We start from the raw sequence: 26,684 nt of genomic DNA, 5'->3' as shown, positions 1-26,684 counted from the left end.
CACCACTGCTGTCACATCATCCTGTTTTGTCTTTCTGCTTTTGTTTCCAGAACACGGAACACTCTGAAATGTTCTCTCTTTATTAACCAATTTCTGGTGTCTGTCAAATCAGTAGAATATCATCAGCACCTGGAACAGGGCCTGGCATATAATAGCAGTAAATAAATACTTGTCCAGGGAATAAATTCATTTCAGTCAATGGAGAGGTAACAGCTTATTCAAGAAGTCATGTTGAGATAATTGACTCCATTTGGTGGAAAGAATGGAAGTTCTACAGCTCTGTCTTATATCATGTATGACAATAAATTATAGATAGATGAAGAGATTTTAAAGTTTATAAATGTATTAGAAGAAAATACAACTGCTTTATCATTTGAGTTTGAAAGGCCTTTTAAAGGAAGACAGGAAATCCAGAAGCCACAACAGGAGAGATATACAAAGCTTATTATACAACAGTGTAAAATTCCATGTGATAAAACATCATAAACAAAATCAAACCATCAAGTGATAAGCTGGGGAAAAATTGGTAACAGTTATAAGAAAATAATATTGCCATCCAGTCTATATAAAGAGCTCCTATAAGTCATAACTAAGAGATACTCCAAGAGGCAAATGGTACAAGTGGATGATTAACAGAAGTTAATGGAAAGCCTGTTAAAGTTAAAAAAGGTTTTGCCATCACTTGTAGTCTTGGAGATACAATGTAATAATACAAAAAGTGAAACCATTTTTCACTTACAAAGTTGGCAAAGATTTTAAATTGATAATATCTAGTGTTAAGCAAGTTAAATGCTGGGAAGAAATCCACTCTAGGCTTTTGGTGGCAATATAAGAGTAGCCTTTGGAGAAAGTGGTTTGGCAGAATTATTTTTTTTTATCTCTTTAATGCATATACCTGTCAGCCCAACAGTTACACTTCTGGGTGTTCTATAGATAACTGGTATGCATAGGGCACTCATAAAAATGTTTATTGTAGCATTGTTTGTAAGAATGAAAAGGGGAATGAAAGTAAATGCCCATTCATGGAGAAATGAGCACATAATTAATATATGTATATCCACATGAAATGTGATATAGGAATTTTTAAATGATGTGTCTATATATTTTGATGTGTATGTAAATGCTTAGAACAGTGATTCTCAAACAGGCAGTTTGCCCATCCCTTGGGAGACATTCGGCAATGTCTGGTGATATTTTTGGTTATTACAACTGAGATGAGGGAGGATTCTTACTGATGTCCAATAAGTAGAAGCCACAGATGCTGATAAACGTCCTGCAATGTGCAGGACAGCCCCTTACAACAAAGAATTATCCTGCCCAGCAGCTCGCTAGTGCCAAGATTGAGAAGAGCTGACATGGAGAGATCTGGTAAGATACAGGTCAGTCCATGCCATGGTTAGGTGTCAGGGAAGGACATGCTTTGAGGAGAGAGAAAAACTGGGACTTTCAGATTTTTTTTTAAACTATATATACTTTTGTTTTTAATGAGAATCTGTCACTTCAATTTAAAATTAAATTGTCAGGCAGGAAGACAAGGCAAGTATATATAAAGGAAGAAGAGATGCAAGGAGGATCCAACTTAATGTGTCTGTCTGGTGTTTGAAGGATGGGAAAGTAAGAAAGCTGGCTTAAGTGGCCCAGAGTTTTGGTAGGAATTAGTAAGAGATTATAATAAAGTGGAAGTTTGGAGCCAGATGTCATAATGCCAGTAAGAATTTGGACACAGTCAGTTAAGAAGGGACCATTTTAGACTCCTGAGCAAGTGTGCACTGTGATTTTATTAGATTTTCTTAGTAGTTTATGAGCACTACATAGAAGAGGAGAAGAAATAAAGTCAGCAAGACAAATCAGGTAGTTAACCTAGTCGTGTGGTAGGTATGGTCTGGACGAAAGGGAGAGCCGTGACTTGGAGTGGACAGAATAAATGTGGGGAATATTTCAAAGGAAGGTTCTTGGAGACTAATTTTTTTGTCACTTCATTTGTGAATGAAGCTTATGATTTCTGAATATAAGCAATGAAGGAGTAGAAAGAACACTAAGTCAGAAGACTAGATCCTGCTCACTTGTTTTATAAATAGAATTTATTTGACCTTTATAAGCTTAACTTTTCCCATCTGAAAAATGAGGGTCGTAACTTTTCTTCATAGACTTATAATCAGAATGCAGTGTGAGGAATTTACAAAGCCTTCCACTTCCTGCATTTGAAAAATCAACCACCAGGTGGCAGTATGTGTCTTGGTCATATATTGGTCATGTGTATTGGGTGCCAGAGTTTCTTGAGATTTCAAAGGGTCCTTCCTCTGCGTTTGCATCTAGGAAATGTTCACCTTTTTTTCCCCCCCCAATGCCTTTAGTGTAATAGAAGTGCATTTCTGATATTAGGCACTAAATGGAAAAAAAACAGAGTGAGTTATTCCAAAATTAATAGCATTTCAGAGATGGACGAAACCTTAGCTATAAGTTGAGCGCAGGAGTTGGCAAGGCAGGAAGACAAGGCAAGTATATTGGACCTTGGACCAAATCAGACTTGTTATTTTTATGACCCAGGAGCTAAGAATATTTTTACATTTTCAAATGGCTACATTTTAATAGGTTATATAAGTAACTACATAATATTTTCCATTTTGTCTGTAAATATTTGCTTTCTGGCTCAGAAGGAATTAATGATTGGCCTACAGTCCCCCAGAAAGCTAGTAGCTTGCCAAAAGTAGAATTGAAGCTCTTATCGCCTAGCCCAGCACTGTCTTAGTATAAAAAATACCTTTGTCTTTCTCCCTTGGTTCTTAGCTAACACATTCTAACCTAAGTTCCGTTGTAACGTCACACATTTATGAGAATTGCACTTTGTAACTCACCCTGGATCTTGTCCTCAAGTCAAAAGTTTTTTCTAGACAGACACATGGTTTTGGGACCTCAAACCAATCTAGTGTTACAAGCTTTTGCAGGTAGGTGCTGGGTATTTATTTCATCTGAAGGAATCATACCTATTACTGATTTTTTTAAATTGTAATGCTTCTATAGAAATTTATTCCAGATTTTTAGTTCTCTTCACTCATTTCTCTTGTTTTTTTCCCTTTAACATAGGAATGAACAAAAAATATACACGTTATTATTACTATACAAAGGTTTACGTACAGAAGGCAAATTTCCGTTCGTGCATCTGCACACGTTTGTGAGTGCTGCAGTATGAGCATTCTGCTCAGTTCTTATGTAATATGTGAATGTGAATGAGACACTCACTTCAACTTAAAGTAAAATGGTGCCTCCCCCAACTGTCTTTCTCAAGATAGTCTCAGCTTTTTGTACAATTAACTTTTTGTTTGAACTTTTATGTACAGAGTGAGCAGAACAGACCACCTGTGCTCTCACAGGGAGCTTTTTTTTTGGTAAAGTGTAAAATACCAGACAGCAATCATTTGTGATCAGACCAAAGGTCAGAAACTTCAAAGTGTAAGAAATCAGCTCATATCCTCCATTTAAATGTTGTGATTTGGAGGGTTAGCTGAAGAGAAAAGTACCTGTATGTACCTCAGGTATCTTAGAGCAGTAACTGTTCCCATAGTGCTCTTCTCCAGTGGACCTACCTGCTCATATAGAGACAGACACTCTATAAGTATGATGTGGGTACTGTTTGTTTGTTTGTTTGTTTTAAATTAAAATGAGGTAGTTTAAAAAAGTATAGAAAGCTATTGAAAAACACAAATATCTGAAATGTAAATGTTCACATACAATCAGGCCAATTGATGTATGGTCATGTAGAACTAAATTAATTTTAATCAGTGATTTCAGAGAAAATTACCAATATTTTAAAGTAAGAATTTTAATTCAATTGATTATGTGGTTTCAGGTAATTTCTTCCACAGAGTAGTTTTGGGCCTTTTTTATTATTGTCAGGATAGATACAGAGCTCTCCTTACATGATCGGTGATCCATAAAGGCCAGCCATTTGTCTAATACAGTGAATGAATACTTCCACAGTATTTGTTGAAAACGCTTGTGTCCTATGAATTAGTTTTTATTATAGTACATACAGTAGGCTGAACATAATTATGGACCCAAGTGTGGACACACAGACCCTGAGGATAGAGAAAACAAATAACTGCTTTTATGTTTTCAGTTCATAGCACCAGACCACTGGATTCATTTGTCCTGTTTGTCATAAAATTTGTCAAATATTTCAAATCAGTTTGGAAAGCATTCAAAAAGAGTATTTGTTTTAACAAATAAATTATAAAAATCAGTATCAGGATTGGCTTATTTTAAAAATTGGATTACTTAGGATTCATTTAAATGTTTAACGTTCCCAACTTTAAAAGTGTTAATCTCTAGTTTTCTTTTTATTGGATCTTTTATCCAAAATATACACAGACTTCCTTGATATTTTCTTTGATAATTGGGTCATACCTGTAATCAGCATCTGTTTGTCTCCCTGGAAATCACTCCTTAAAAACTCAATGATTCCTAAAGCCTGCAAAATTGATGACCAGCTGTCCCATTTGAAATGGCAGTGAGAAGATTCTTGTCTGTGCCTTCTCTGAAAGGAAGTTGTGGTTATGATCTGCAAAGTCAGTCATGTTTAAGCAAAATGTCAGTAAGTTATCAGGCACGTGTGACATTGTTCTTTGCCAGTGTCTGTATTCTGTGCCCTGTTCCACCCCAAAGGTTTGCTTTTTTGAGAGTTCATTTGACTTCAATTAAGATTTTGATGTGGTGTTATATCTATAGGACTTGCAGTGAAAATGAAACCGCACATTCTAGAAGTATTCCTAATCAATGCTGTTTCTTTCCAAACCCCTCTTTGTCTAAAGGGAACGTGTTGAGAATACCAGTCGCCCAGGAGAAATGCAGGTGACCATTCAAAACCTAATGCCAGCCACTGTGTACATCTTTAGAGTTATGGCTCAAAATAAACATGGCTCTGGAGAAAGTTCAGCTCCACTCCGAGTAGAAACACAGCCTGAGGGTGAGTCTTCCACCTGTCTGTTGGCCATACCTGTAGGTAGACTTATAGCAAGGTCTGTCTTCTGTGTAGCCTTGCGGAAAGTACCAGTTCCTTGCCATCAAGGACTTGTGAATTAGGGCAGATAAAATTAATTCCCATCAAACAGTAGCAGATGGTGTAAGGCAATATGATTCTGCCGATACACACTCCAATTTTATTGGTCCTGTAAGACCTACCTCAGATGTCTTCTAGCGTCTTTCCTCTGATCCTTTCTATCTAATATTGTACCTCTATTATTCTAAGGAAAGTAGGCAGCACAATCTTTTGGTCAAGGAGTTTGATTAGAAGAAAGAGGTGAAATAAGAATGTAGGTGGAAGGCGAACCTGATTCTCTTGAGGGTATTTGAGGGATGGAAAGCGACTATAACATGTTTTGGCAAAAGACAAGTTAGCAGAAAAAGACTTACACTTCATTTGGAGGTGTTCAGCCTGTGGCGGGTGAAGGTGTAAGTGTTGGAGTCAGTCCTCAGAAAATATTTCACATGTTTAGCTGAACAAACCATCTGAAAATGTTTTCCATTTATTATGCCACTGTGCAGGTTAAATGGAAGAATTTCTTAGTGCCTTTTAAGGATAATATTTGCTTATGTTTATCCAGTGAATATATTGAAAGTGATTTCAAGGGAATTGGGGGACTGTTTTGTTTTCCTTTTCCTTTGATAAGTTAGAGGAAAGTTTTCCATAGCAGGAGAAGTGTGACAAATCCCACCTGTCAGGCTGCACAAAATGATGCTCTTAACATTAAACGAATAACATGATTTATGACTAAATAAAGAAACAACTGTCAGAATAACCACATTTAGGTTTCTCTACTTTGGTAGCAAAACTGTCAAACTGTGGTGCTGTTATTTAAGAAATCCAGTTTGTTTTACATTTTGCTAGTTTTTTCCCCTTCTCCTAAAATCTAATGGATTCTGTTGCAGAAACACTAGCACCAGAGAAATTGTTTTCAAATATAGAATGTCTACCAAAGTATAGGTGTAGGAAACTTCCAGAATTTGTGTATAAATTGGAACTGGAACCTATCAGACAAAAAGAATATAGTAAAAAGGTATGGGAACCGTTGTAGGAGGTAGAGCTGGACAATCAGGGGACTAACCATCCCACAGAGGGTGTTGTAATAATCTCCTAACTGGTCTCCTTGAGTCCAGGTGTTAGAGTCAGAAAGTGTGCAACTCCTGGCCCCACTGCTCACTAACTTTCCCATCATTTAAGAACGATTCTTAATCTCAACCTCATGTGTAAATAAGGATGACAGTAGTATACCTCTCATGTGAGTTAGTACAAGGATTAAATAAGACATAATTGAAATTTATGTAAAGCGTAAAGCACTTTAAACCGGACTGATTATAAGCATTCAGTAAATGGTAGCTATTTTTAAAATCATTATTCTTTTATCTAGTCTTATTCCCATACTGTTTTTCTTCCATGCATGTGTTCACATGTCCTTTCTAAATACAGATCTGATCATGTCGTGTCATGTTCCTGCTCATAATTTTTCAGTAATTACCTAACACCTACAAGAGATAATTCAGACTCCACAGCAGCACATTAGAAGCTCTTTGGCTCGTGTCCTCCTTTTAAACATTCTCCCTCCCACATTTATTTAGTATTCAGCCTGAACCACATTACACTGTCTTCTCACGTATCATCCCCATTGACTGGAATAATTTTCCCCTTGGTGTCTGAGAAAGCTGTTCCTTCTTGCTTCCCAGAAGTCTTCCCCAGTCCTTCCCTTGCCTCCCCACCCCCTCCCAAAGCAAAGTGTGTATTCTCTTTATGTTTTTGTTACAATCACGAAATCTGTTAGCATTTGTCACATTATTTGTAACACTTATATGTCTGACTTCCCTCTAGACTGGGAATTCTTTGCGGGCAGGCACCCTGTCCATCATCATTTCCCCAGTTCCTGGTAAAAAAAGGCACTCTCTTTTTTTTTTTTCTTATTAAGTTTTTTACTTTAATCCCAGTATAACTAACATACTTATATTAGTTTCAGGTGTACAATACAGTGATTCAGCAGTTCTGTACATTACTCAGTACTCATCATGATAAGTGTGCTCTTAATCTCCAGAAGGCTCTCTTTTTGTGATGGCTGTTTTTGTGTGCTACAGTCCTACTGAAAAATTAGGACTTATAAACCACAGGAAAAATTCTGCAATGTTTATTTTTTTCATTGAATACATTTGAGATACCTCACAGATCATTTTTGGTTATAATTTGAGTCATAAACAGGGCAATGCATTTAATTATATATTATCCTAAAGCCACTTCCCATCAAAACGTTTTCTCAGTTTTTATTGTTTTTAAAAACATGGCCAAAATGACATTACTGCTGAGAATGGTTGTTGAGGAGTATATTAAATTTCACTCATATCTCACTGTCTCAAAATTTTCCTTCTAGTTCAGCTTCCTGGCCCAGCACCTAACATCCGAGCACATGCAGCTTCACCTACGTCCATCACTGTCACCTGGGAAACACCTCTGTCTGGCAATGGGGAAATTCAGAATTACAAATTGTACTACATGGAAAAAGGGACCGATAAAGAACAGGTATAAGATGAAGCCATTTTTTCATCCATTGATTGGAATAGTGGAGTTGAAATATATTTCCGAAACTCAATACTTGCTTGTCTAGAAATCTGAGCATAAAAAAGATGTATATAGGAAATGAAAAGTCAGCAGACTCTATTTCTTTGTACCAAGTTTTATTCTGTATTTTTTAGCAGCAAGGGTCACTAAACAACAAGCAGTATTTCCTAGTAAATTGCCAGTGTTTATGATTATTCCACTTTGTTAGGTAGCATTCTGTAAAAGAGATAAAAATCTGCATTGTATCAAATATAGAATTTGTATAGCTCATTATTTCACAGCATGTCTTTTGGCTTGAGTTGTATCCATGGAAATTGTTTTATTTTATTCAAGGATGTTGACGTTTCAAGTCACTCCCATACTGTTAATGGGTTGAAAAAATACACAGAGTATAGTTTCCGAGTGGTGGCTTACAACAAACATGGTCCTGGAGTCTCCACACAAGATGTTGCTGTTCGAACGTTGTCAGATGGTGAGTCTTTCTTCCTTTGGAACACGTGCCGTGCTTGGGGGCCCTGGTGGCCTAGTAGCAAGGTCATGGGCTTTGATGACAAGAAGATTCAGTTCAAACCCAGTTCTACCCCTTTTCTGGACTTCAGTCACTTAACATGTCTAAGCATGCTTCCTTACGTGTAAAATGTAGATAATACCAACTTCATTGGTTTGCTGTAAAGATTTACTGAGAGAGTACAGAACATGTAGTGCCTGGTACTAAATAGTTTCTCGTGTTTTTATTTTTGTGTAAGTAAATGGTGTTGCTTGTTCGTAACACAGACCATTCCAGGACCGATGGAAGGCTGGCTTTCTTGACTTAGCAATCATATTTGTGTTCTGAATGGCTCTTTTTAATTCTGAGTATTTTGTGACAGTTTCATTTCTGTCTGCATTTTGAAGCTAACTTATATTCGTATAACCATGACCTGGAGCAGTATTTTTCAAACTACAGCCTGCCAAGGGCATTGAGTAGGTTAAGACCAGCATTTTAAAAAAAATATTTTTATAATAGAACAGAAGATAATGGCATTTATTACAATTAATAAGTATATGATGTATTGTTTTCTGAAAGTCAGCAATATTTTTTAAGAATCTGGGCCAGTTTGTTTGTTTATAGAATTTTCCTTAGTTTGGATGTGTCTAACAGGAAAATTCTACCAAAAAAAAAAAGAAAAAAAAAAAAACTAAACTGGCCTGAATTCTTGTTTATTTATTTAATTAAAAAAAAATTTTTTTAAGTTTATTTATTTTTGAGACAGAGAGAGACAGAACATGAGCAGAAGAGGGTAGAGAAAGAGAGGGAGACACAGAATCCTAGGCAGGCTCCAGGCTCTGAGCTGTCAACACAGAGCCCGAAACAGGGCTTGAACTCACAAGCTGTGAGATCATGAGATCATGACCTGAGCTGAAATCGGATGCCCAACCAACTGAGCCACCCAGGCACCCCTGGCCTGAATTCTTAAAAAATATGAGTCTCATGAAAGAAAAGGTGGGGGAGGACAATTAAAAAAGGTATAGAGACTATTCAGAGAAAAAAATGGGGAGTATCATGGGGCACCTGGGTGGCTCAGTCAGTTAAGTGTCTGACTTCAGCTCAGGTCTTCATCTCCCAGTTTGTGAGTTTGAGCCCCGCATCCAGCTCTGTGCTGATAGCTCAGAACCTGGAGCCTGCTTTGGATTCTGTGTCTCCCTCTCTTTCTCTGTTCCTCCCCCACTTTCTTTCTTTCTGTCTCTTTCTCTCTCTGTCTGTCTCTCTCTCTCTGTCTCTCAAAAAATAAATAGATGTTAAAAATGGGTGAGGGGGGTGCCTGGGTGGCTCAGTCAGTTAAGCGTACAACTTCGGCTCAGGTCATGATCTCGCGGTTTGTGAGTTCAAGCCCCTTGTAGGGCTCCATGCTGACAGCTCAGAGCCTGGAGCCTGCTTTGGATTCTGTGTCTTCCTCTCTCTCTGCCCCTCCCCTGCTCATGTTCTGTCTTTCTCTGTCTCTCAGTAATAAATAAATAAGTGTTAAAAAAAATTTTTTTTTAATTTATTTTTTTTTTAATTTTTTTTTCAACGTTTATTTATTTTTGGGACAGAGAGAGACAGAGCATGAACAGGGGAGGGGCAGAGAGAGAGGGAGACACAGAATCGGAAACAGGCTCCAGGCTCTGAGCCATCAGCCCAGAGCCCGACGCGGGGCTCGAACTCCCGGACCGCGAGATCGTGACCTGGCTGAAGTCGGACGCTTAACCGACTGCGCCACCCAGGCGCCCCCCCAAAAAAAATTTTTTTTAATGGGGAGTATCATACTATAATCTAGGTTAAAGAAGAATAAAGACATGAAATAAAAAACGTGTATTATCTTCAACTGGCTTCCAGATCTGGGAGTAAAATTAGCTATAAAGGGGGGTGTCTGGATGGCTCAGTTGATTAAGCATCTGACTTCAGCTCAGGTCATGATCTCACGGTTTGTGAGTTCGAGCCCCACATTAGGCTTCTGTGCTGACATCTTAGAGCCTGGAGCCTGCTGTGTGTCTCCCTCTGTCTCTCTGCCCCTCCCCTGCTCACACTCTGCCTCTCTCAAAAATAAACATTAAAAAAATTAGCTATAAAGAATAATATTGGTACAATTAGTTAATGTTAGGTAGGCAATTCTAAATATTAGATATGTTACATAATTTTTTTAATTTATTTTTTTAATATTTAAAAAAATTTTAATTACAGTGTAGTTAACATACAGTGTTGTATTAGTTTTGGGTGTACAATATAGTGATTCAGTGATTCCATACACATTGCTCAACACTCATCATGATAAGTGTACCCTTAATCTCCTTCACCTATTTCACCTATTCCCACACTCAACTCCCCTCTGGTAACCAGAAGTTTGTTCTCTGTAGTTAAGAGTCTAGGTTTTTTGTTGTTATTGTTTTGGGGATTTTTTTTTTTTGGTTTGTCTCTTGTTTTCTTCATTTGTTTGGTTTCTTAAATTCCACACATGAGTGAAATCCTATGGTATTTGTCTTTCTCTGACTGACAGACTTCACTTAGCATTATACTCTCTAGCTCCATCCATGTTGTTGCAAATGACAAGACTTCATTCTTTTTCATGGCTGAGTAATATTCCATTTTGTGGGTGGGTGGTTGTGTATACATACTGCATCTTTATCCATTCATCTATATATGAACAGTTGGTATGCTTCCATTGTTTTGCTATTGCAAATAATGCTGCAATAAACATAGGGGTACGTTTATCTTTTTGAATTAGTGTTTTTGTATTCTTTGGGTAAATATCCAGCAGTGAAGTTACTGGGTCATACGGTAATTCTATTTTTAACTTTTTGAGGAACCTCCATACTGTTTTCCAGAATGGCAGCACCAGTTTACATTTCCATCAGCACCGCAAGAGGGTTCCTTTTCTCCATATCTTGCCTATGCTTGTTGTGGTTTTGATTTCAGCCATTCTGACAGGTGTGAGGTGATATCTCATTGTGGTTTTGATTTGCATTTCCCTGATGATGAGTGATGTTGAGCATCTATTCATGTATCTGCTGGCCATCTATATGTCTTTTTTGGAGAAATGTCTGTTCATATCTCCTGCCCATTTCTTAATTGGGTTATTTGGTTTTTTGGTTTTGAGTTATATAAATTCCTTATGTATTTTGAATACTAACCCTTTATCAGATATGCCATTTGCAAATATCTTTTCCCATTCAGTAAATTGTTTTTTAGTTTTGTTGATTATATCCTTTGCTGTGCAGAAGTTTTCATTTTGAAGTAGTCCAATAGTTTATTTTGCTTTTGTTTCCCTTGCCTCAGGAGACAACATTTTTCTAGAAAAATGTTGCTGTGCCTGATACTAGAGATTACTGCCTTTGTTCTCTTCTAGGATTTTTACAGTTTCAGGTCTCACCTTTAGGTCGTTAAGCCATTTTGAGCTTTTTTTTGTGTGTATGGTGTAAGAAAATGGTCCACTTTCATTCTTTTGCATGTAGCTGTCCAGTTTTCCCAGCAACATTTGTTGAAAAGGCTGTCTTTTTCCCATTGAGTATTTTTGCCTCCTTTGTTGAAGATTAATTGACCAAATAATCATTGGTTTCGTTTTGGGATCTCTGTTCTGTAGATCTGTGTGTCTGTTTCTGTGCCAATATGATACTGTTTTGATTACTGCAGGTTTGTAGGTTAATTTGAAATCTGGGATTGGATACTTTGGTTTTTCAGGATTGCTTTGGCTATTCAGAGTCTTTTGTGTTCTACACCAATTTTAGGATTATTTATTCTAGTTTTGTGAAAAATGATGTCTGTATTTTGATAGGGATTGCATTAAATTTGTAGGTTGCTTTGGGTAGGATAGACATTTTAACAGTATTTATTGTTCAGTCCATGAACACAGAATATCTTTCCATTTGTTTGTGTTGTCTTCAATTTCTGTCATCCATGTTTTGTAGTTTTCAGAGTACAGGTCTTTCACCTCCTTGGTTAAGTTTATTCCTAGGTATTTTATTGTTTTTGGTACAGTTGTAGTTGGGATTGTTTTCTTAATTTATCTTTTTGCAACTTTATTACTAGCATATAGAAATGCAACTGATGTCTAGATAATATTTTTGGGTTAAGATGAAATGTTCTGAATGTGATTGTTTTATTATAGTTTTGTTGGAGAACATCCTTGTTCTTAGGAGGTACGTACTATATAGTATTTAGGAGCGAAGTATGATGATGACTGCAGCTGTTCCTCAGATGATTCAGAAACAGTACGTAGATATATAAATATGCAAGTATAAATATAATGAGAGAAATAAAGCAGATGTGCCAGAACATTAACAATTTGTGAATCCAAGAAAAGAATATGTAGAGATCAATATCTTATTCTTGCTGCTCTTTTCTGTGTGCTTGGCATTTTTTCAGGATAAAAAGTTGGGAAATGTAAATACAAATTATAGTTTGGTTAGCCAACTACATAAGCCATTTGGTCAGGACTTTTGAGAAAAATTGAGAGAAAAAGTGTTTAATGTAGGCTTTTAAACTTACACATGAACCAGTTTCAATGCACTCATTGGAATGCTGACTACAGTGCCTGTCATGGGAACTGAATGTGTCTGGGCATGGTGGTTAAGGGCAGCACTGTGGATTAAGACCATTCTTTCCCTACATTAGCGAAACAGGTAACTCGGTCAGGTTCACTGCCCTGAACCTCATCTATAGCTTTCTCATCTATACCATGGGAATGATTATAGAAACTACTTTGTAGGATTGTTGTAAGGATTAACTACCTGCCATGTAGGAACAGGCAGCAAATCTTAGTCATGATGATGAAGAAGACGAAGACACCAGCAACAGCTATGTTGGCTGCCTCTGCAACTAAGTCAGGGGTTCTTAGCCAGGAGATGATTGGAACCATTCATAGACTTTTTTCAAAATGCACTGGAGTCCTACTCGAGGCCTTCTCTGCCTAAGTCTCTGGGTTGAGGCCTGATGTACTGTGTTTAGCACAGGATACAACGTTGAGCAAGAAATAGTGTCTGTCCTCCAGAAGCATATAGAGCAGTGGGTACTGAGTCATATATCTGGTCACCAAATGTCAGAGAAAGGGAGACAGAAGTTTCCATGGATGGATTAGGAGAAAATGAGCTAAAGTCCGCGTTTTGTGAGTGAAGAGGAAATTAATCAGGTTTACTTAAATTCTTTTTGCCTGCTGTAGTTACTACAAAGGGATGCTGGAAGGTGTGTGGATCATAAAATTTGAGAATGCCCTGCCTTGTGTTCTCATACATGAGAAATTAAAGTTATGCAGCTATTTGTTTAACCAGCAGTCCCAAACTTGTCACATCAAAATGAGTGTTCCCTGCAATAGAATTTGTCTTGGGAAAACAGATGGCCCCTTTACTGAAGCTGTCATTGTATATCTCTCCTTACTCTACTTGGGAATTGGCTTCAAAACCAGTTCAGGAACCCCACAAGAATGCAGAGCTCAGTGATTTATGCACCTCATATTTGGGGCTCATAACAACATTACCCAGTACATTTACTCGCCATATTCATTAGACTTGTTTCCAGAAAATTTGTAGCTCTTCCCCTAGGTAAAGATATGCTATCACCAAGAATATTCAGAATGATATGTTGAAGGTTCAGAATGTATATATGGGGTCTAAAAAAGTTCAGAGCCTATGTCATTTCCTTGAAATGACTCCCCAAAGGTGCAACCTAACTTGGATATGGGGGCCTTTATATGAATGTGTCCCTTTTTTTTTAAGCCAGTCAAATATGGCCACACCTTATCCACATACTTCTATCAACATGAGGGCATTGGCAGCTAGGTTTAGATCTGCAAGTTGTATAATCAGTGTTTGAGATGCATATTTGTATAAAGTCTGGCCAGGGATATCACATGATGGGTAAAAAAAAAAAAAAAAAATTTTTTTTTTCTTTTTCTGCCTGTCCAGTTCCCAGTGCTGCTCCTCAGAATCTGTCCTTAGAAGTAAGAAATTCAAAGGTAAACTTTATGTTGCTATTCATTTTTACTAGCATACTATTAAGTCTCAGGAGGGCTTATAGACAGGGAGAGTCTGTGTCAAAAGACTTGTCATCAAGCAGAGAAATAAGGTGTCATAGATATTCCACCTGCCAGTAAAACTGAATTCGGAAACCGACTCCAGGATTTTCTGTTTAACTTTACTGCCTTTCTCTCATGCCAAAATTACTATAGTCTTTCTGCAGATGTATCGCAGTTATGCAAATCATGACATTATAAATCTCAGCAGTTCAGAACATTGGTGATAAGGTATAAAGAAGTAAGTTTATGATACCATAACCCCTCAGTTCCATGCGTTGAGCTCAGTGCAAAGCCGAAGGTGGACATCTGTCAGAGCGTTGCATGTGCTCAGACTCCCTCATAGTCAAGTCCCTGTTCACTGAAGACCACGTGTGCCTCTCAAAGGCCCAGAGCCCTTCTGGGCTCACTGACACCTGAGACACTCAGTCCTTTCAAAAAGTACCATAGGACCCCTTTTCCTTTCGTCAAAAACCACTATTAGTTAACAATTCCCTTCTTGAAGAGTTTTTGGCAGAAATTGCCCAACTTCAGCTGTTCCACAGTGGAGATAGAAGAGAGCACCTTACACCTAAACCATAGTTTACTTTCTAATCCATGTGCCTCTGACCTTATATTTTCCTTATGAAAACTTTTCTGAGACTTTTGCCTAATGTATAAGGGCCCAGAACATACTACCTGCAACTGGAATCTCCCCATTCGATCATTAAAGATTTTAAAATTGAAAAGTAATTTTGAGTGATCCTTAAGCAAAACTCTGAGCACCCTGCTGCCTTTAAAATGTCAGTGAATTCAGGATAATAATATACAAAACAGGACCAAGCTTTTGATAGATTTGGTCGTTTCCCAATATTCTTGTCTTCCCCAGAGTATTGTGATTCACTGGCAGCCACCTCCTCCAGCCACACAGAATGGTCAGATTACTGGCTACAAGATTCGCTACCGAAAGGCCTCCCGAAAGAGTGATGTCACTGAGACCTTGGTACCTGGGACACAGCTCTCTCAGCTGATTGAAGGTAAGCTGCCCCGCACGTGGGCAGAAGTTAGGAGACAGCGTCCTTCTCAGGAGTTGAATTATGTTAGTCTAATGACCACTCTGAGCTGGTGACTTAATGTGAAAACAGTGCAAGAGAATTAATTCAGTCTACTTCTGACCTGATAATCAAGTTAATGGAAAATAGTATTAAGTGTTCTGTTATCTGAGTCTTGAGATTGTGTTTGAGTTTCATTTCTTCACTTGGGGTTTTCTGTAGTCTCCACATTTTCTTTTTTGAATATATAGATACAGATCTTCCTTGACTTACAGTGGGGTTATGTCCCAATAAACCCATCAAAATTTGAAAATATCCTAACTCGAAAATGCATTTAATACACCTAACCTAGCAAACCTCATAGCTTAGCCTAGCCTACCCTAAGCATGCCCGGAACACTTAACATCAGCCTACAGTTGGGCCAAACCATCTGACGCAAAAACCATTCTATAACAAATTGTTGGATATCTCATGTGCTTTATTGAATACTGTACTGAGAGTGAAAAACAGAATTTTGTAAGTGTATCAGTTGTTTACCTTCGTGATACAAGGTTGACTGGGTGCTGCCACAGCATCACAAGAGAAGACTGTGCTTCATATCACCAGCCTGGGAAAAGATCACAATTTAGAATTCAAAGTACAGTTTCTACTGCATGTGTATCACTTTTATATCATTACAAAGTCAAAAAATAGTAAGTCGAACCATCCTAAGTCTTCATTTTTTTGTAATCTCAAAAGAAGGTAAAACAAAGCTGTCTACGCCAAGAATCTGCTCAGTCTAGCTGTTAGCAGAGGTCTACATAACACGGACACCACTCATGTATATGTGGCCTGAAGCAACGTTTGTGAATAGCTATAGCAGTGTAGCAATCATTCTACTACTTGCTACATGATAAGTTTTAGAAAGTTCTGTCAGGGATAGCTCCTTTTGGGCAGTTTTCCCTTTTTGTGCAGCAGAGCAGGTGGCATAGTTGGTAAAAATGGACCCTCTTGCATCTCTAATATGGATTCCCTCTACAGATGACAGAGTGCCGCCCCCCCCCCGACTTCTTTCCTCAGGTAGGGGAGTAGAGTGGGCTCGGCAAGGACCAGTTGGCTTTGCAGGAGAAGCATGAGAAGAAACGTGAAGTGCTTTTTGCTCTTTGGATATTGGGACTATGCTTACAAGGAACAGAGATAGATGCCCCTAAGAAGCCATTTTGGGGCTTCCCAGCAGAGCTGGTAGAAGAGAACTACAAGAATTGGAGATATTGTCACCATTATTTAAGCCCTAAGAATTAGTTTCATCTCCCTTGGGGAGCTCTCAATTTCCCTTACATTGCTTCCCTCCTGGGGAGAGAAGCGTGACACCAACCTCTTTGCTGTGCCCAAGGGGTCACGTTCTTGGCAGAACCAAGATCTGGGGTCAGGAAGTGTAACGGTAGGAATCTCTAACAATTAATTGAGTCTCTGTAGTGGAAACTTTGCTCTGGTAATCCAGCACGCTTTTCTCCTTACTCCTCAGCTCACAGATGGGATTGACTTCTTTCAAAACAGGTGAATGTTTGTCTCTTAGGGTAGCTTTCAGTCTTTTAATTTATTCACGGGAACCCCACAGCTCTAAGCTTCAGCGTGTAAACACAGTTGAAGTAGTGTTGCTGAGACATCTCACAGAGGAGCATCTTCTATGTTCTTAAAAATCAGTTTCTGGGGCGCCTGGGTGGCTCAGCCAATTGAGCGTCTGACTTCAGCTCAGGTCATGATCCTGCAGTTCACAGGTTCAAGCCCCATGTCGGGCTCTGTGCTGACAACTCGGAGCCTGCAGCTTGCTTCAGCTTCTGTGTCTCTCCCTCTCTCTGTCCCTCCCCTTCTTGTGCTCTGTCTCTGTCTCTCTCTCAAAAATAGACGTTTAAAAAAATGAGAAAAAAAAAAACGTTTCTGATTTTATACCAAATACAGATAACATTTCCCATCTGTAAGGCCTTTATTTTGAATATTTAGTAGTAGATACTTACTGTGTACCAGGAACTGTTCCTGTTACTAGTATAAAAACAGAGTGTAGTCCTGAACCATGAGGAGACTATTCACTTTCTCAATGAAACATTTGACATGTAAGCCAAGTAATCACCTTCATGTTAAAAACAGCTTTTTCTTTCTTTTTTTTTAATAGTTTTTTTTTCCTTTTTTTTCAAATTTTTTTTTTCAACATTTATTTATTTTTGGGACAGAGAGAGACAGAGCATGAACCGGGGAGGGGCAGAGAGAGAGGGAGACACAGAATCGGAAACAGGCTCCAGGCTCTGAGCCATCAGCCCAGAGCCTGACGCGGGGCTCGAACTCACGGACCGCGAGATCGTGACCTGGCTGAAGTCGGACGCTCAACCGACTGCGCCACCCAGGCGCCCCAATAATTTTTTTTTTAACATTTATTTTTTACTGAGAGACAGAGAGACACAGAGCGTGAGCAGCGGAGGGTCAGAGAGAGAGGGAGACGCAGAATCCAAAGCAGGCTCCAGGCTCTGAGCTGTCAGCACAGGGCCCGATGCGGAGCTCGAACTCACAAACTGAGATCATGACCTGAGCCGAAGTCGGTCGCTTAAACAACCAAGCCACCCAGGTGCCCCCAAAACAGCTTTTTCTTTATCGAGAAAATCCTTGGATTTTAAAATCATATATGGATTCATTTGTTTAATGGACTATACTGAACTTTTGTTCATATGTGCTGGCACTAGGTACACAATGGGGGGCAAAAATGGACATCTTTGCTCTCCTGGCGCATTAACTTGAAGCTTGATAAGTATTAGCAATGTGGATTACCAGGATCCTGTACCGAAACACAAATATGACTAAGTGGTAGCCAGAAGGAATTGTTGTTTCTTCGTTTTATGCCACTTACAGCACTTAACACATTCTGCCATGTCTTTGTAAACATTAAGTGTGGGCCTTAGTTTTAGTCTGCATTATGTAGGTTACTTATGGGGAGAGGAACTGAGCCTCTTTACACTCATGTCTCCTGCTCACATGGGCGTGTGCACTGTCACTTGCTTACGTGCTCTCTTACATTCTGACTTTCACCTACGGGGAGGGAATGATAATCTGATTGGTTGAATTCTTTTAGGACCTCAGTTGAGCCATGTTTGCCAGTAGTCCATATTATTTGTCTATTAACAGTCATAAACACATGCACAACCCTCTCTGGACTTTTGGGTTCAGTGTATGCAGGGAGGTGACAGGTTGAACTGACTTGGGCCCAGTCATTTGACTCCTCCTCCTGCCTTGCTTGTTGCTTCTCCTGTGGGCAACCAGCTTCAGGGTGGGCCTGCTGAGAACAGAACCTCCCACCCATCTCTCACGTGTGACAGGATTGTTTTGAGCCACGCTGCATCCTGGCCGTGTCCTCCCTCTCAGGTTCTCTCTTAAGAGCTTCTGTACTATGCTGCTGGCCAAAGAACCTAATATTTCGATATGGGGAGGTAGGATCATTTCTCACAACCTTATGAGATCTAAGGCTATATTTAGTATTTAAGTCCTCAAAAGATGTATACATGTGAGCTGTATGCTGAAAAATGGTTAAGATGGTAAATTTTATGTTATCTGTTTGAACAGAAGAAAAAAAATGGATGTGTAAATAATATGAATAGCTGGCCATATTACTGGCTGTTGCCCTATTTTGTAGGGTAGACTTTTACATGTGGGTTTTTGTTGCCTTCAGTACATAGGCAGGTTTATTACTGATAGTCATTATGAAAAATTGCATAATAGAAAGGGCTTATTCCTGTTTATGGGCAGGTAGGCTGTTGTGAAAAAGATTTCCAGGCCTTATTTGGTGTTTAAAATTGTTCTACTCTTGTTATGGGGATGACTCAGAGAACAGAGGTTGAGGTAACCCAGCAGGAGTTACATCTTTGAGTTATTTTCTGGTCTTGGGTATCTTCTGAGACCAACTGACTTTGTTTCTTTGTTAGGATTCTTTCATTATCTTCGACCTCTTTTTGACCTTAGCTGCCTTAGTAACAAAGTGAAGAGATTACATTAAATGATCTCTGAGGGGCCTTCAGACTCTTTTAAAAAAAAAAAAAGTCTGTAATCTCTTGGGACCTTTACTCATTGGTTTTCCTCCTGATTGTGTGGGCTTCAGCCTCTCCTGGAGATGTGGGGGAGCTCCTCTGAGCTGTGTTGATGTATTGCTTGTGCTATGTTAACTTTAACTGAAACTTTATCAAGATAGTAGCTGTGTATGGAGTTGGTGGATGGGATACTTGGTTAATGACAAATTGTTAATCTTCTGTTTTCCAAATCTGTTTCAACTTGTCTTCTTTTTTTTTTCTCCTCGTTTGGGTCTCAGGTCTTGATCGGGGAACTGAATATAATTTCAGAGTGGCTGCTCTAACCATCAATGGCACAGGCCCGGCTACTGACTGGCTGTCTGCTGAAACTTTTGAAAGTGATTTAGATGGTAAGAACAACAATCAACAGGGTTGGCAGAAGCTAGGTACTAACTAACTGTAGTTAAATTATTTAAACTGGAAAGCCACAGATTTGGTGGTGTATGTGGCTTAAATCTGTGAACTGTAGTATATTACACTGCTGTCCTTACTGTAATGCAGCAAGTCTCCTAGAATGCTTTTTTTCCCCCAGTGGCTTTTAGAGATCTGTCCCTTTAAGCAGAACCAGAACAAATAAAATGTACAGGTGCTTTAAGTCTAGTTTTTTTATCAAGGCCATTGAGTAGATGGATAATCTAAAATTTAACACTGAGCCACATCAATGCCTCCTTTTTCAGCTACAGTTCCCCTTTTCTCTTAGTCCTGCACACCTTGCCCTTTTTCTCACCTGTGTTCAGTGAGTACCTCCATATAGGGTGTGCGTGTGTGTGTGTGTATGTGTGTGTGTGTGTGTGTGTGTCTTTATCGGACACTGGTACTGCACTTAGGAGACAAAAGACCCCGGTCCTTATTCTCATTCTTGGCTTACCACTTTTTAAATTTAGATAGCAAGTTATGCCTTGAAGTGATGGATTTGAAAGATACTATAAATTGCTACCTTTTTTAAGCCTCTTAGTCTCCCACCATTTAAATCAATATGCAGTTCTAAAGTTTCCTGTTTTCTGACTTACATTACTTAGAGGAGTAAATAATTGATACAGTTGCTGTAATGTGATACTTGATCACCTGTTGACAACAGGCTTCTAATTAGTTGGTATTCTGCCTTTCTCATTCCACCTAGTTGAGTCTGGGACTCAGATGTGGGACCAAGAGGAATGAGTAGTTATTGAAAGGCAGTTTATTTGTTTTCCCCATTGGGCAGAGGTTCTTAGATTCCTTTGCCTTCCCTTCCAAATTAATATTTCATTGTCTTGTATTTCAGGCTGTTTGGGTTTTGTTTTCTTCTTAGAATGTGGTAAAACCACAGGCCATACTTCACTATATATACAGATTCTCTGTGAATTCTTGGGTGTAATGGAAAAATCTTAGCCCCAAATAATTTGACAGGAGGCTAAACACCATGGCCCAAGGATGGTGAAATATTCTAAGTCCTGTTTTTCTACTTTCCTTCCCAGAAACTCGTGTTCCTGAAGTGCCTAGTTCTCTTCACGTCCGACCACTTGTCACTAGCATCGTAGTAAGCTGGACTCCTCCAGAGAATCAGAACATTGTGGTCAGAGGTTATGCCATTGGTTATGGTATTGGCAGCCCTCATGCCCAGACCATCAAAGTGGACTATAAACAACGATATTACACCATCGAAAATCTGGGTATGTATGCTGAGTAGAGGAAGTAAATGCACATGGAATTTCTTTCTTTTTAACTTTTTTAAAAAATTAAAAAAATTTTTATTTTAGAGCGAGATGGGAGAGAGGGCCAGAGGGAAAGAGAGAGAGAGACAGAGACAGAGAGACAGAGGGAGAATCTTAAGCAGGCTCCATGTTCAGCACAGAGCCTGACACGGGGCTTGATCCCACGATCCTGGGATCATGACCTGAGCTGAAGTCAAGAGTGTTGGATGCACTACCAACTGAGCCACCCAGGTGCCCCTTAACTTTTTATTGTATAATAACTTTATTTTTACAGAAAACTTTTAAAAACTACAAAGAATTCCTATATATCCTTCACCAAGAGACCCCAAAAGTTAACATTTTACCATATGTGCTTTATCATTCTCTATCTTCCTATACATACATATTTTTTTCTCTGAAACATTTGAGAGTAAGTTATACATGTGATGCCCTCTGCCCTCTGACACTTTTATGTGAGTTTCCTAAAACTTGAGGGCATTTTCTAATATAACCATACTACATTTATCAAAGTCAGCAAGTTAACACTGAGACAATATCTATAGACTTTATTTATATTTTACGAGTTATCTCATTAAAGTCCTTTATAATAAAAGAAAAACATTGTTTTCTGGTCCAGAGTCACTTATTGCATTTAGTTATCATGTCTCATTAGTTTTCTCTGACATAGAGTAGTGCCTTGTTTTTTTCTTATATTTTATTACTGTGACATTTTTTATAAGTATAGACCATTTATATTTTGTAGAATGTCTCTCAGTTTAGACTTGTCTCCTGTTTCCTCACTACAGTCAGCTTACCCATTTTTGGAAGAAACGGCATCCATACGTTGTGTTCTTGTCAGTGCATCACAACAGGAGGCACATGAAAGGCTGTGATGTTAATGCCAGGTGATGTTAATCAATCACTTGGTTCAGAGGGTATCTGCCACATTTCTCCAACATAAGGTTACTGGTTTTTTCCTTCATAATTAATAAATACCTTGTTGGGGAGATACCTTGAGTCTTTGTAAATATCTTGTTTGTCGTCAAATGTTCACTCACTTGTTTTAGCGTTTTCCTAACAGGTTCTGTGGTGGTGTTTCCCAAGTGAAGTTCTAATTCTATTACTTCTACATTCATCAGCATTCTTTGATACAGAAGCGCTTTCCTTTTCTTCCTTAGTGAAAGAATGGCCAGTGGGAATCTGTTTATAGCCACTTCTTTTGTTTGACATCTTCCAGCTTTCTGTGGGTACTTTCTTCCTTGTGACACAGTAAGATATTTTCCCTGCCCTTAGCCCTTGAATCAGTCATTTCTCCAAGGAACACTGATTTCTTTTTTGGAAAATGATATTTAGAAACCAGTATCTGCACTGTACATACTTCCTGTTATCAAGGTAGAAAATCCTGAGGAATCTGTAAAAACTCTAAGTGAGCTTAACAAAGTCACAAGAGACAGAGTTGATGTACAAAAATAGTTGTGTTCCCATGTACTCACAATAAACAGAAATTGGAATTAAAATAACAATACTAACATAGCATCAAAAAATATGAAATACTTAGTGATAAACTTTAAAAATATGTAGAAGGTCTGTACTGGAGATTAGAAAACTATTGCTGAGAGAAATTAAAGATGACTTAAATAAATAGAGGTACCATGTTTATAAATTGGATAATACTATTAAAAGAAAATGATTTTATTAAAATGACAGTTCTCCCCAGTACTACTCCAAGTAAAATCCTGGCAGGTTTTTAGTAGAAATTGATAAACTTAATTCTAAAAATCAAAGGAACTAGAATAGCCAAACATTTTTTAAAATGAAGAATCAGGTAGTGTGGTCTTTTCAACATTTATTCAAGTGTTTTCTGAAGACCCACACTGCCTGATTTCAGTACGTATTATAAAGCTACAGTAATCAAGACATTGTGATGGTATTGGTACAAAGGTCGGTGTTATAGATCAATAGAACAGAATGGAATCCAGAAATAGATACATAGGTTGATAGAGTGAAATGATTTTTTGATTGATAGAGTTAATTGATTTTTTTTTTTTTTACAAACATGCTGCCATAATTTAGTAAGGAGAGGGTAGTCTTTTCAACAAAAGGTATGGGAGTAATTAGATATCTGTATGATAAAGAAAAGGAACTTTCCTTGGCCTTTATCTCACACCATACATAAAAACAGATCTAAATGCAAGAGCTAAAACTATAAGACTTCCAGAAAAAGACAGGGAAAAACCTTCATGACTTCGAGGTAGGTAAGGATCTCTCAAGATATAAAAAAGCATAAGTTACAAAATTAAAAAATTAATCTATTGTACTTCATCGAAATTTAAAATTTCATCTTTTGAAAACACACCAATAAAATGAAAAGATAAGCCACAGACTAGGGGAAAATACTCCTCATTCAAATATCTAACAAAGAATTTGAGTCTGGAAAACATAAAAACACTTACAACTTAATAAAAGAATAGGCAAAAGATTTTGATGGGCAATATACCAAAGAAGGTATGTGAGTGGACAGTCAGCACATGAAAAGACTCTCAGCATCACTAATCATCAGAGAAATGCAAATATAATCACAACAAAATACCACTCACATTCTCTACAACTGCTAAAAATTAATAGTCTGATTCTATATCAGCAAAGTTCAGCCGAACTGGAACTCTTATACTTGTCGTGGGAACATCTGAGGTTACAACCACTTGAAACAGTTGAGAGGTTTCTTAAAAAGCTGGCCACACAACCCAGCATCCCCACTCATAGATACTTAGCCAAGAGGAATAAAAATACATATTTACACAAAGTAAATACATATTTACACAAATCTAAAAGGAGTAAACAGGTAAATGGTAAATTGTGCAATGGAGTACTCAGCAATTGAAAGGGATAGGCTGTGGATAGACACAGCAACATAACGAATCTCATAACATTATGCTGAGCAAAAGAAGCCAAACACAAACACTGCATTACTACTTTTCTATGAAATTATAGAGTTGGCATCATTTATCTACGGTGACAAAGCAGGATCGGTAGTTGCCAGAGGAGACAGGGGTGATGGGAATTGACCGCAGGGGACACAAAAGAACTGTTTGCACTGTTGAAAATATTCTGTCTGGATTGTGGTAGTGATCACACAGGCAGGTATATATATTTGTCAAAAGTCAAACTGTATACTTAAGTGGGTACATTTTATTGTATGCTAATTACACCTGAAAGTTGATTTACAAAGCCAAAATTTTTTTGAGAAACAGTAATACTTTATAATAGAAAATGAACTGATTTTGGTAGCTGTAATTATTTTTCCAAATTAGGCTATCATTATAGAGATCTTTCTTTGAAAGACTTCTCTTGAAATTCAGAGTCTGCCCTGACCAACTTTTTTATTCAAATCATTTCTTTGTAAATATCTTTCCTAAGAATGACTTTACGTGCCTAACAAATGAATTACCTTCATCTTTTCTGGTAGAGAATAAACAGCAATTTAATGCTTTATTCAGAAACATTATTTCTCTTTTTCCTTTAAGAAGAAACAGCACAGCTAACCTAGGAAGTATTCCCCATGTGAAACAGTCTTATAAGGCAATTGTAGGAGAACAAACGAAAAGCTTTGCTGGTAGGATAAAAGTGTCTCTGTGGTGTTTCCTTTATGCAGCTACTCAAATGAAGATCCTCTGCAGTACACATGGTCCTTGACCTTCAGGTGCTTTCAGTCTAATAGGAAAACAAAAGAAACAATGAAATGAGTTGATGTGAAGTATGTTCAGAGAACAGAGAGCTAGTTAAGGTAACAGTGGAGCAGTCAAGGAAGAGGCTTAGCCTGCACTTGAAAGACTGAGTCATGATTGTGTTTGAAAACGATATGAGAAGGAGCAGTGCATGTGCTGAAGAATAAACAGACTTTATTAGAAAAGAGAGTGGACATTGAAAAGTAGCAAAAATGTTTAATTTGGCATAAAGTGAAGTAAGCTTGAGCTGTTTGTCAACTCAGATAGATCAAAAATGCATGTAATGTTAAACAAAAGAAGAAAGTCAGAAATGGAAAAAGTACATTTAGGAATTCATTAATCAACCAACAGCTCTCTCCTTCCAGTTGATGTAAACTTCTGCTAACTGGGTGTCTGCACCGGGATATATCCCATATTGTATCATAATTTAACCCAAATTAGAGTTAGTGTCTTCTGAAGATCTTTCAGTCAGTTAATATTTCATGAACACCTACAATATCCCAGACTTTCAAACAGACATGATTCTAATTATTAGAAATAATACTATTTTGAGATGATTGAAATTGTTTAGAGTGCTGAGGAAGAGATATGAGGTGGTATAGCCTATAACCAGAGAGGCTAGTCCAGTCTGGGATGAGCCCTCTTAAAGGAACAGGCACCGTTCAGGCAAAGAAGGGTGATTGTATCACAGCACATGGAACAGCTGCACATGTTCAGGCCCAGTGGTAGGAGAGCTCACGGTGCTCAGTGAACTGAAAGATAGCGGTAAAGAGCATAGAGCACTGAGAACAAGGCAGAGCGGTGAGAGGCAAGAAGGTGGAATCAACAAGACTTGATCATTTGCATAAAGGGGAGGAGGGAGAGGGAGGTCTTATGATTCCCAAGTTTCTGACTTGAGCAGCAGGATACATAGTGCCATTTACAAACTAGAGAACACTGGAGCAGATCTGAAGTGGGGACAGAGAGGGAGATGCCAAGTGGAGCATGCCAAATAGACAGTTGAACATAGAGGTCCAGTGCTCAGAAGAAAGGTCTAGACTGGAGATACGTATTTGCATTTGATGGCACGTGTGTGCTCATCCAAACTAAACACAATAGGAAAAAAATGAAGAGTGGGAATTGAAGGGGGCCTAGAATCAAGCCTTGAAAATGCGTACATGGTTGCTCTGCCTCTGTCTCTGATCCTAGTGAGTGACATCACCATCTATCATGTTGCCCAAATCAGCACCTTTTCCTTTTTCCTCACCTGTCAAGCACTAAGTCTTGTTGATTCTATTTATCATCACTTCTTTCTGACATTGGAAAACCAGGTGCCTTTGTACATTTCCCACTGATAACTAGAGAGGGCCACCAAGCAGACCAGCTCTTTTAAGCTTTTGAAGTAATGCAGGCCAGTTGAGGTGTGGCCTCTTGGAAAACTGCCCAACTTCACCAGAAATAAGTGGTATGGGTCAGCTCCTTACCCTGCCATACTTCAGTGGAGCCCAAGTCCCATTTCTGGAACTGGACTTCAAAGTATGAATACTAAACCTTGCCTAGATCAGGAATGTGAGAAGTAGAGCCTTCCTGATTTGCCAAGAGGAGAACGAATTCTGCTCCAACCATTTTATGCCCCCTTTCCACCAAGTGTCACTAGTAGCATTTTACATGATCACTGGAGGGAGCATTTCTTTCCAGCTTCATTTCCTGCAACATCACCTCCAGGCCAGTTGAAATTTGCGACCATACCTTATCCAACCAAGAAGTCTACCTGAGGGCTAGATGGGGGTTGGCAGTTCCTGGATTTGGAGGTCCCCCACTTGCTGAGTTAACAGTTCTGCTACTTCTTCACTTGCTTGGCTGTTCCATTCGCTGTCCCGCTTTCTGAGAATAAAAGGGGTTTAATTCTAAGCTCCATCTATGGGCTTACAACACAAAAAATTCCTATTTACTCATTCTCATCTGAGCCCCTCACTGTACAGTAACATCAAACCATTGGATAGTTAAGGCCAAGAGAGGATTCAGGTACAGCCACCCTCACTCCTGGAACTAACTCCAGATAGTTGATCCCAGCCAACT

At 38.5% G+C, this 26,684-nt stretch overlaps 1 protein-coding gene across 9 annotated transcripts in view; it reads left to right on the top strand.

Moving 5' to 3' along the window:
• NEO1 (neogenin 1) overlaps positions 1-26,684 on the top strand; it is a 242,707-nt gene that overhangs the window by 181,512 nt on the left and 34,511 nt on the right. For all 9 annotated transcript variants that reach the window (XM_043555065.1, XM_043555067.1, XM_043555066.1 and 6 more), the window contains exons 9-15: positions 4,809-4,963; positions 7,407-7,555; positions 7,928-8,066; positions 14,009-14,058; positions 14,984-15,131; positions 19,471-19,581; positions 20,686-20,880. In XM_043555065.1, coding sequence (XP_043411000.1) covers positions 4,809-4,963; positions 7,407-7,555; positions 7,928-8,066; positions 14,009-14,058; positions 14,984-15,131; positions 19,471-19,581; positions 20,686-20,880 — 947 coding nt within the window. The remainder of the gene's footprint in view (positions 1-4,808; positions 4,964-7,406; positions 7,556-7,927; positions 8,067-14,008; positions 14,059-14,983; positions 15,132-19,470; positions 19,582-20,685; positions 20,881-26,684) is intronic.

Source organism: Prionailurus bengalensis, chromosome B3 (assembly GCF_016509475.1).
Source record: "Prionailurus bengalensis isolate Pbe53 chromosome B3, Fcat_Pben_1.1_paternal_pri, whole genome shotgun sequence".
NCBI lineage: Eukaryota > Metazoa > Chordata > Mammalia > Carnivora > Felidae > Prionailurus > Prionailurus bengalensis.
The sequence above is the reverse complement of the archived record's forward strand: the minus strand, read 5'-3'. Positions and strand labels throughout refer to the sequence as shown.